At 40.8% G+C, this 12261-nt stretch overlaps 1 protein-coding gene across 1 annotated transcript; it reads left to right on the top strand.

Annotated features, from left to right (window-relative positions):
- Nucleotides 1-1384: 1384 nt before the first annotated feature.
- On the top strand, nt 1385-3415 carry LCP9604111_8361 (uncharacterized protein; the record flags this gene model as incomplete). Its single annotated transcript, XM_039076496.1, has 3 exons — nt 1385-1808; nt 2008-2267; nt 3254-3415. 3 exons carry the CDS (start codon nt 1385-1387, stop codon nt 3413-3415), a joined length of 846 nt encoding a protein of 281 aa, XP_038925567.1.
- Nucleotides 3416-12261: the final 8846 nt, after the last annotated feature.

Here is a 12261-nt window from a genome sequence, read left to right as displayed (position 1 = left end):
GGAATTATCTAGATGAAATGGAAGGCCAGATGAAAAATATTGTACTTTGCCACACATCAATTAAGCTAATCGCTACCCTAGTCTCAGGTGTATTTCTCTCAAAGTAATGATAAGATGCCAGGGAATTTTATCCTTAAACCATTAGTTAAAAGGCCATCTTAATAAACAGGTAGTATGGCAAATTCTCATTTTCGAATGCTGTTGAGAAGTCATAAGTACAGGCTATGTGCAATAGCACGCCACATAGAAAATTTCGCCAAAATTCCCCTCTTGGATAGCCTAGGTAGCGTTGCGGAGATTGGCATACTTAGCTTCGCCTCGGGAGGCCGTGAGACTCTAGCCGGTGGCGTTGGAGCTCCAACCGAGCCCTCGAGCCTCGAAACCCTTCAGGCTTAGTCTGTCACGTGCCTATATATTTGAAAACAACAAATGTAGCATTGAGCATCGGTATGTATCTTGCTGATTAGGGCATAGACACGGAGTTTCATTAATAAGATAATCAAGTATCTTGTTTGGGTTATCGCTTTTTGGTGACCACTACTGTGTTAGTGTCCCTCATTTCCTCAATTCTCGCTCTACTCTCGACTAGTGTAAGTAGAGGAATACTGGACCACTAATTCAGTAGTTCAGGGCAAATGGTTCACTTCCATATACAGTTTAGTCTCGGAGTCCTCTTCCCGACTTTCTTTAGTGTCGCCCGAAGTGGAGTTCTATAAATTACTATGGATTAGAGCTAGGCTACGCTGGTCAGTATACTCCGATCGAGGTAGGATGGTTTTCTAATTCATAAATCATACCCATGCATATGGAGAATGTCGCGAGTGCGCATTGGCCGATAATGCCCTTTTTACATATTCCTTTTTTTTTTCTCGCTGATAGCACTTAAGATCTCTGGGGCAAATGTCCCACCTTGGAGAACACAGCATTTCTCCAAAAGAGGTTTTGACCATTTCAGGGCCCGCGCTCTCCTGAAACCGCGTGTAGATTGTAAGATTTCTATCAGAACGCGCTAGCCAGGCGCACCTGCAGTACAGTGAGTCTCGAAACTGTGGTGCATCCTGTGAATATAGGTCGAACAGCGGTGTTTGGCCCTCGTATATTCAGTATAGATAGAGAGCTTTCCTGAAAACCCACCATTCCCGTCGCTTCATATACAATAGGCGTTGGCTGAAATATCCTGTGTCAAGTATTTGTGATGGGGGCCAGCTTGGCAGGTGTCCGGATTAACCGTGTGTCCGGTTAAAAGTTAGACTTGTACGGTGAACTTGGATCCACTTTCAGAATTGGTCACTAGCGTGAACCATTTAAAAAGGCCGAATGATACAGTCCCTGACTCCTTCATCTGCAACACCTGTTCAAAAACTGGCGTCCAACGTTGCCATCCATGAGAGACGACTACACTGAGTGGGAACGCTTCTCCCATCCGGACCCGGACGAGGAAGACCCTCCGACTCTGGACGAAGTTCAAACCCTGCGAGAATTTGCCGAGACCTTCGGCACAGCCAATGCCATTGCAGCAGAGGATGCTGCTCGCCAACTAATGTCGCTCGTCGACGAGGGCCGCGTGGTCGAGGAGCGCCAGAACAACGTCGTGGACAAAGGCGAACGTGTCTCCTGGTTATTATGGGATGCTGCTATCGACATGACGCGCTACCAGCCTGCTATTCTCAAGTTAATTGAGGCGATCCGCGCGCTGCCTCAGCTGGAACGAACCGAGGAGCAGATCCGCACCGGCTGTTTCGAGGACCGACTAGAAACCTGGAGGTCCTTGGAGGCATTCGATTACATTTGGTCGGAGACATACTCCCGTGAGTGGCCCTTTTTTTTTCTTCTCCCGCCCCTAACAGACCAACGCTGTGCAGTCCGGTTTCTTTGCTCCCGTGGCATAACGGCTTGAAATTTCGGAGATATCCGCCTGCACATCCTCCTGCCCTTCATAGAGTTCCTCCTAGGCAGCTGATCTCATGTCACGAAGTGTGGGCCCTATACTAATCCTTTTCATCCAAGGCTGTTGGGAGATGAGATACGGCCCATATCCCTATTACGGGTGGACTGAATTCCACAGCGCCAACGCTTTTTATGCGCACTTTCTTGCCGCTTATCCTCCCGAATCTCCCGATCTCAGGGAGTTAACCGTGGCATTGCGACTGATCGTATTCGCCCTCGAGCAGGATCCGTGGACCCATGCCCAACAACCTCCGCCGCAGTGGCAAGGCCACCGCTATCGGGACACTGGTCGCCCTACTGATTATATGCAAATGCTGAATGTGAGTGGGAATGAAAGGCCATGATGGCATTTGTGATGATTGACTTGCATATTTTAGGCTGATGTGCACGCTATGGTTCCATTTTTTGAGATTGCCGGGCACATTATCTTCGGGTTTGTGGGGAAAAGAGACCTTTCTCTCCTCGAAAAATTAAAAAAGAGGGATTCCAATCTATGGCACGGAGACTCATTGTTCTCATTGGAAAGATGGGAATTTTGGAAAACGCGGTTGCGATGGATAAGTGAGCAAGATGAGCTGATGGAAAGAACGCGAGCGGACGCCCGAAAGATTGTGCAACTCATGCAAGGAATCGAGCAACAGAATCGAGAGATACGCTTGGGGAGTCAAGATTAGCATAAAGATACCAGAAATAAGGACTTCCTTCGTCGTCTATTCTGATCAGCTCATCGGCCCACTTCATCTGAATAATTAGTTAACGTAATTCACTAGTGAGTTGGCCACACCCCCGAGTTGGCCACCCCACCTAACCTGTCAATTTTAAAGGCCATTGATTCGTCCCAACCGTTTATTATTACCCGATCAGCGTTAGCCAGAGGATCCGAGCTAGCATCAAAATTAGCCATAGCCATGCGTGCCGAGGTTTCCGCGCTAGGCAGGGGTTGGATTCCAAATCCATTAGCGCAATCAATAGTATAACCCCCGTTTCTCTTGCTCACAGCCCTTAAGGCTGGAAGGCGTGATTGTTGAAGTCAGTATATCAGTGGTAGATCCAGGAGATCATGTCGCATGGACTGTGCGCTATGCATGCCATGGGACGTAAGAAGCTCACGTTCCGTGCCGACAGGGGCCGGGCTGCGGCCCGGTTTCGATCGCTTTGTTCTTGGCGCAGTGAGGAACTAGTCCAAATGTGGTTAGGAAAAAGTGGTTTAAAAAAAGGATAATAAAAAGAATAATACCTAACCCAGGAAGTATCGACGTGCCAATATGCATCAACCCAATCTTGCAAGTGTCCTTTACTTCCCCAGTGCCATTCTAATCTGACTTCTTATGTGGAGGATAATCCACGAACAGCACCCTGGGAACTGAAGGCTACCTGGCCTGATGAAAACAGCGGTGTTCAATCCAGTCTGAACCACGGTCGCATGCAGATCACCCGGCTTATACGCAATTGGAAAAGATACGTTTAGAGTGCAAAAAGTGTTGCGATTTGCCCGGGGAAAGCTCAATGTGCTCCACCATACTGCGGATCGGGCCCTGGTTTGGTTTCCGGAGGGTTCCCCTGAATCCGGCGGCCAAGATTGCGTCAATTGTTCTATGTCGGGCAGGGACATACTGAGACGACGGAGTACATTCTGGAAATCCCATTTTCTTCAATCAACTGAGCAATTTCAAATTACCATATTCATATCATTATCGCATAACAGGCGGCTATAGTCTCACCTAGTAGCATCCCTCAATCGAGATGACTCCACACAAGCTCTCCAACATCCCGCCATTGGCCTCAAAAGGAGGATTTGCGGATCTTCCAGGCCGGCACAAAGTCCTGTCCAATGACCGGCTCTGATCGGCTCATAAATCTGCCCAAGCGCAATGGCGGTAGTTCAGCGAGATCGTGACACATGGACTACGCGCCATGCCTAATGCTCCGTGAGCCAGACACTAGACTCAACCTAGCTTAAGTCGAAAAGCCAGGCGATCGGGATTACGTATGCACAACCTGATAAAGTGTCAGAATAATCACATAGTCGCCGTTTTGCGAACTTGTCGATACTTCAAACGAAGCACTAGTCAAAAATAAGTACTATAAACGAGTGTATTATGGATGAGGGGGAATTTGATTTTCAGCCTACCGTCGGACTAGCGTCCAACAATGTCGGCTAATGGCAGGCATCTCTACAGCTTGAAACACAAGACACGAAACCGATCTTCCGCGCTAATACATCCTAATTCGGAGGGCCACCATAATCTCCGCCAAAGGGCCGTTGGCCGGATGAGATTAAATAGAGAATTGTATAAGCTTGATCTGCGCGACCTAAGGGAAGAGAGTATGACCGTGCAATCTCCGGTCTGGTATATCGAATACTAGACTATACCTATCTAGGTGGCGTTATATATACTATATAGGTCACAGACTACATAGATGATGATATTTGCTGATTCATGCCCTCTAGCTAGATAAACAACCCCGTAATACCTCCATAATAGTACACTTCCTCTATAAACCAACTCAACTTCTAGTATCTTCAAAACTAGGGTATATATTGGCTAGCTGTCAGGAGCGGTTGGTGGTTGGCTTGTGTTAGCGCTTGTTGATTGGTCAACGGAAGTGAATAGCTTTAAAGTGAGTTAGTACTAAGCGAACCCATCTGGCCGTTATACACCGGCTAGGAAGGTTGTAGTATATCAGAAGCAGGGAAGCCAGTAAATGTAAGCTTATTTTTCTCTGCGGTTTTCTCTACCTCTATCTTCTTCTCCAGCTAGCTCTACATATATTAAAAATTACCGCTGACCTCCAGTAGTATGGGTAACAGATTATTACTAGCTGTATTACCAACCTATATAGCGTTGAGTTATTATTATTTTAGACTAGATATTTGGAACTTAAGTATTTAAATCCTAGCCAGATTCTGGTCATTAGTATCACTCAGCTAGCAAATCTTTGCCATAGCTTAGGTTTTTCCTACCTCTAGTCACTGTACTAATTATAGGAGCTCATCCCGCTCTCTATTAGCGTCCTTAAAACCCTATAAGTATCGTCGATAAATAACACTCTAGTACTTTTGTTTAGAGGTCTTTACTACTAGTAAAGGGCTTTAGATTCTACACTCGGGTAAGTCCTTACTTTAACGAGATCAGTAATTACCGGACGTACCAATAGTATATAGAGGGATATACCTTAGGTACCTGGCAGAGGGCCACTATAACCAGTAGTAGGACAGTATTGAGTCCGTTTCAGAGCAGTATCTGACTCGGAACTGCCATAACCAGTATCAGCTAGGGCTTCGGATATCGTCCTACAGGAAGGTATATCGAGCGTTAGCACACCGAAAGGGGTGTCTTTATAAGATAGAGTAAGTTTAGCATTAACCGTTCAGGTAGACAATGTTAGCTCTTATAGGTCTCCGGCGTATACGCTAGTAGCTAGAACGTTTTAGAGTTAGTCCCCTGCCGCTTAATCTACACCGTAGGATTATAAGGTTAGCAGATCGGATACCTAGTCATTAGTCTATAACATAATAACCGGCTCGCAATAATAGTTATCCTGTAATTTCTACACTATGGTTACATTAAGGGTCGGTAGTCAGCCGTTAACCATTACTTAACCAGTAGGTTTCTCAATAATAAACTTACTTTATTATCTATAATTCTACAGTTAGGTTTTAAACATTATCACGACAGCGTACTCTTTCTATTAGTAGGTAGCACTTATTCACATATCCAATAAACATTATCGTTAGAATCAGATCCCAGTCTCATTTAAACTACCTAAGCTTTACTAGACCATGCAATTTCGCTAAGTACCCAACCACCGCTATCTGTATATATTAGTAATCTACCTAGTCTTTTCGGTTACTCTAGACGGTATACTTTAGCCCAGACTTCCTGCCGCTAAGTACTCGAAAAGCTCTATTAGACAGCGCGTATCGCGCTAAGTAGGAACTGGTAGTGGTTAATTTCCGGTTTACTCACTCCTCCCGATATATCAAGCAGTCTATCAATAATCGCCAATCTATAGTAGGGTATACGCCATAAGATATTTGCGGCAACAGTAGTGGATCATACGCCGATCTACGTTCGTAAAAAGGTAGGTTTTAGGTAATCTGTGAATAAAGAGTCTGATTCATTGGACCTCATAAGCTACTCTATATTTGAACCAGTCGCGACTCAATAGTGCCGCCACTTAACCAGATATCGAGAATATATTATGGGTTAATATAGATTTATCCCTGTTATATAATTTCCGTGTTCCTATTATTAGAAATTATATACCGGGGTACGCGATTTGGCTCAGTCTCAACCGTATGGCATGCGTTAAGTCTGTCACATGCAATACTGGCCCTGTCGGCCTTCCCTTACGGGTTTAGCATTTATCGTTCTTTCCGTTATCGCAAAGGCCAGGTTCCCTTAGTCTTTAAGCTGGCTGTGTTTACTCGCCGTCAGCTAAGGGTATGCTATCAGTTTGGCGTACATAGCGGTTTCTCTGTGAAAATGTGAAAACGTTTTACGAGTCTTGGGTTAACAGTATATACTACTCCAATCTTCTTTACCATTTCCGTCCTAGCTGGTAAATAGGCATATTAGGGTTAGAGAGCACGAAAAGTCTTACTATAGTCATAGGCGGGAGGTATATAAGGCACCAGGTGATTTCATCATTACATTACACAATATAGACCTCGGGTTCTCCCTACCGTTTCAAACTTGGCCCAGTTAACCGTATATAGTCTAAAAGAGTTCAAACAGACCGTTTAAGACCCGTAAGATATAAGCCCATTCGAAGTCCAAGGAAACTCTAGTTAGAGACTAAATATTAATATAGAGCTATATATATAAGCCTAACCTCCGTTACTCGAGTATGCTTCCTAGTGCTTCCGTCAGACCTATCTCCTCGTAACTCCGATTAAGATACAACTTAGTGCCTATCTTTATTCTAATAGAATGGATTCTATAGTAGGCTTACTAGACCCCTTTCAAGCTCCATCTAACTCTATAATAGGAATATCTTCGACTCCTCGCGAGGCTCAACAGTCGGGCAGTCCAGGTAGAACGAGCCTAGACCAAACTTGAACAAGAATTAAGCGCCTCTAGGGCTACCGAGAATCAAGCGATAGAGGAGCTGGGCCATATATCCAGATTAGCCGATATTTTCTTTAAACTCAGTCAAATTCTAGGCAGCGTAGTAGATTATTAGCTAAAGGAGTGTGGAACTAAAGAACCCAGCTAAGAGCCAGAGTTAATAAAGGTCATACTTGATATCTTATTAAAACAGTTAGAAGTACAGGAGTTAGCTAATAGCGGTAGAAATTCCGATAATACCTCGAAAGCGGTGATATAAAGGCAGCGGTATAGTACAGCTAAGTTATAGCTAAACCAGAGCTTACCGTACATCGTTCCTTATTTATATACATTAGTTATTACTTATAAAATGACTGGGTTTATTTACAGCTTAGTCGTATGTAGAACCGTTATAATATTCTTTTATCTACTTTACTATAGCCGTTCAAATGGATTCGTTTCTACATCTGCCTATATATATGCCGTTATATTCTTAGTTCAGTTTAGAATACCTCTTTCCTTAAAGCTACTACAATTATATTTCAATTTATACTAATTATAGAAACTAACAGATTTTCTGTTATACTTAGAAGCTAACGCGAGAGCTTTAATATATTCTAGAAGACAACCCTTCTAATTATACTATTACTGAATCGCTACCCCCGACTTAATCTACTACTAGACTAGAAAATGTATTCAAATAGGACCACATTCGATAATCGGTAGCTCTATCGCTAGAATTAATTTCTAAGGAATTCTAGAAGTAGAAGATACAACCAGATAGCTCTAAGCTCGATATATAAGTCTAATATAGATATCTCTCTTATATTAATACTAAATCATATAGCAGAGGGCTATTATTAAGATAGTAAAGGGGCTACTCCTTAATAAACTAATATATATACTAGTTATTAGTAGGAAGTTGGAATATAGGACAAAAAGGCAAGATAGGTATAGCAGAGTGGGGGGTATCATGGTTTATTTTCATTCGTAGTCAGCGGTCCTACTAGAAGATAATAAGGCATTATTAGGCTAAATGGTTATAATAAAAAGTTCTATTAACGTACCGGCCGCTACTATTCATACTATATAGGGAGTATATTTATTGAGAGTTATTATCGATTTCTTATAGCATATAAAAACCGGTAATCAAATGGTATATACTAACTGTTTGTACCTACTATATAGGATATACTAGTCGGCCAGCCGTTTACCGGTAAAGCAGACTAGTGGTACCCATCTTACTGAGTTTAGGTAGCTTCCTCTGTTTAACTGGCCTAGGCGTATAACTAGTCCATCCATCTTTAGGCGTACTTTTTAGTTCAGGGAATGACGCCTGCATTCAGCGCATAGCATATACCTTGCGGCTTTTAAGAGTCCTATTACAGGTGAATAACCGGTAGGGAGATCTTAGAACATCTTGAGACATATCGCTCCATCTATCCGTGAATCCTTAGACACAGGATTTTAATAACAGGCTCCATTATCTTCAACCCATCGGCACTTTAAATAATATATGGGATCGCCAATAATTTGGCCGAGGAGTGACTGAAGATAGTCAGAGCTCCAGTACATATTTGACTGCTGATTTGCAACTGTCGGCAAGAATGCGGTCCATCAAGGGGCAATGTACCCGCCGAACAATTTCCTATTGTAGTAGCACATCTGCTATGTAGGGCTCAAATGCAGGAGAGACTCTGCCTCCCACCCAAGAGGATGGAGCTTGAACGTGGGATTATAACCCTTAAACAGTGATCTCATCATCTCAATTTGGGGTTCATCGGAAGCAGGCACAGAGCATGACTTCAGAATGTCAATACAGTACACGGCAAGCTAGCACCTTAGTTTCCATACTCACATGCGTACGCTTGGCTAAGTTGCTACCATCATTACAGGAGGGTGCCGGGTATTATTCCGCCTTTGATCGGTATCCGCGAATGGTTCGAAGAAGAGAGAGCAAGTATTATCGTTTTATGACTCTATACATTTTTATTGCCGGGCTCGTGAGATTGAAGAGTAGTTGTACACCGCAGATTTCTACATACCGGCTTAGACTTTTATGCAGAGGTTTTCGCAATGACAACATTTCCCAGCTGGTGCAATCAACTTTTCTCATCGCTAGAAAGTGGACCGCCTAAGGCGCAAAATAGTGCGCGCTGGGGTTTGTTTGCTAAATCGTTCTATAGGAGAGTGCTCTCGGATGCATTGAGGAAATGCTGTATATGACCAAGATTTACATCTAAACGCTCCTCGATTAGCCTTCAACGCTCGCTAAAGTCTTAATCACTCTTAACCAGCTCTTCTTAACCACTCTTCTTAACCGCTCTTCTTAACCACTCTTCTTAACCACTCTTCTTAACCACTCCTCTTAACCACTCATCTTAACCACCCTTCTTAACCACTCTTTACTACAGCCAAAATAAAGAGAATTGCTAACTCGCGATATTTGGTTTTCTAGAATACCTAAGCAAATGGTCGCCGTTTTTGTCTATAATGATAATGGTATTTCTAAGTTTATAACCCATAGGACCTATCCTTGGCAAGAGACCAACTATACAGGTATATCTGTTTTATTCTTTAAGGTTACCAGAAGGACCGCGTGACCTCTAATCGCCAAAGCCATAGGTATATATAGACTTGATATATAGATAGAGCGAAAAATAGAGTAATTATCATTCCCTCTAAACTAAAAGGAACTTACTAACTACTAGTATCGTAGATACTTTATTCAAGTAGGACCATACCTATATAGTAGGAGTTTTCATTTAGAAGTAGAAAGCAGGACCTTAAGAGTAATAGATATCATTAAGACAGTAAACCCTCTATATAATAGCCTTACCCACCATATAGTATCTAGAAAATCTAAACTTATACCGATAAGGCCGGTCTAGAACCCTATAAAACCATTAAGTAGTCGTATAGTTCGATAATTACCTATCCCCTAAAAGCTAATATAAAAGGCCAAAGCGATTTAGTGCCTTAAGTACCATATACTTATACTATAGGAGTAATTTAGTGATTACTATATAGCAGTGTATCCTTTCTAGCTTAGGTAGTATTAGCACAACCCTATAGCACTACTAATCCCCTAGACTAGGGATAAGCTCTTTAACTCTATTCTTAGTAGCTATTACTAGAGAATAACGAGCAGTAGGTAATAGGCCATAGTGAAAAATCTACTACTACAGTATTATATTATACCCAGAGAACCCAATCGCTATATATATACTTAAAGAGTAATATAGTATTAATTAAAATATCTTTCTATAAAGTAGCTAGGCCCTAAAAGTTTTATAGATAAACTATAATATACCTATAGTTACATTCCTTAGTAATAGTATATACCATTTAGCTATTCGAATCTTTTAGTCGCTTTTTTATACTATACCTATTAGCTAATAGCTATATAACCTTATAATACCTACTAGCTATAGCCTATTAGAAAGAAGTTCTCCCCTAGTTGTCTACTATATTTATATTTATATTAGGATATTCTAATAATATTTTGATAATTTTAACCCTACCTAGAGCTAATATAAATATTAGTATAGTAAAGGAAAAGTAATAGTTTTAGTTATTAATTAGCAAAGATTTTTCGGAACTAACTAGGAGATAGATAATATCGATATACTCTATAATTATTATAACCTTAAGTAGTAATATTCCTAATAGACTTATTTAGTTAATATTGGCTAAATTCTATAAGAGAAATTTAACCGCTATAAACTATCCTATATAATATATTAACTAGAGTAGTAGAGATATATTAGTAAATTAAGGGCTCTTATAAAGCCCTAGCTATTAGAAGAGGACTTTAATTAAGTCTAAGGAGCTATTCGCAATAGCCTTTACTAAAGGTATCTAGCCTAGCTTATCGGCACAATTGAAATCTAGATTTATTTACTATAAGAGGAATTTAACTAATTTTATATTAGAATTACTTACTATATACTATATTATAGTATATCTATTCTTATCTTAGTAATTAAGGTTAATATATAGACTTAAAAGTAAGGCTTTAATAATAAGCAGCCTTTTTTTAATAGGGAGGAAACGGCTATATCCTTTAATAACTAGAAGTAACAGAGTTTCCTATCGATAGTTAAAATAGTTAACATTAACTCAAGGATTTTATATAAGTATTTAGATTACTCTATAGTCGCTAATCTCTATTACTAGGTATAGTGGTATTTAGCTATAATAGTCGTAGATATTAATATTTATTCACTTATTAGATAAAAGAAGTTAGAAGATATAAGTTTAGCGATAGGTTAGTGTAATTAAAATAGGTATAATCCTATCTAGTGATTAGTTATTAAGATTAATATTCACTATATTAAGGAGCCGTTCGATAATACTAACGCTTCTATATAGAATAGCGATCGAGAAAGTACTTTCTCCTAAAGTATTATACTATATAATATTTACTAAATAATAGCTTAAGAGTAAACTAATAGCTTCTAAGTACCGTAACTTTATAGCTAATATAAGCGGTATAAGGCTAGAAAACTTTTAGTTAATATCTGCCTTTTCCTAACCTAGAAAGTATTAGATAATACCTAAGCTTCTATATTTAATTGCCTAATAAATTAGCGGGATATCTTAAAAGTCTATATAATTAATAAGGCTCTTACTAAAGACGATATAGGATTTCCAAGATATAAGATATAGACTTCGAAGGTCTTTCTTATCGATAGATTTACCAATCTATAGAAGTAGTTCTAGTAGAAGTCCTAAAAGCGGTATCTCAGCAGATTATATGAATGTATAGGTAACGACTACCTATACAGATAATAATAAAAGGAGGGCTCAGAGTAATAATTTAGAGATCAAGTTTGCTACTACAAGTGGTTGGCGGAGGAGCTTAGGAGGCGCATTTCTTTATGGTACTGGCTTCTATTTAACTATTTTTGAGGGCATATTATTGCAGCCAGTACACTAAATAACGATATCACCGACACAGAGTTACCTAAAAGTATTGAGTTACCAGCTCCTAGGATTATACTACTTGCTCCTGGGATCCTGCGACTGGTTTCTAGGAGCCCTAAGAATCCCGGGAGACAGCTATAGTGTTCCCAGGAAACACTCACCGATTCCTAGGAGTTATGCATCGTACCTGAGACTCTAATATAACGGACATACGAAAACCGAGTCACCTAACTCCTACGATCTCTGTTTCTTGTCTCAGGGCCAAGTGGCGCCATCGTGACCAACATACAAAGGTCAAGCGCCTCGCCAGCCATATTACAACCTCCTCCAA

This window comes from Penicillium roqueforti (genome assembly GCF_015533775.1).
Source record: "Penicillium roqueforti strain LCP96 04111 chromosome Unknown scaffold_32, whole genome shotgun sequence".
NCBI classification, from domain to species: domain Eukaryota; kingdom Fungi; phylum Ascomycota; class Eurotiomycetes; order Eurotiales; family Aspergillaceae; genus Penicillium; species Penicillium roqueforti.
Note: the sequence above shows the minus strand (reverse complement) of the source record. Positions and strands in the feature narration are given on the sequence as shown.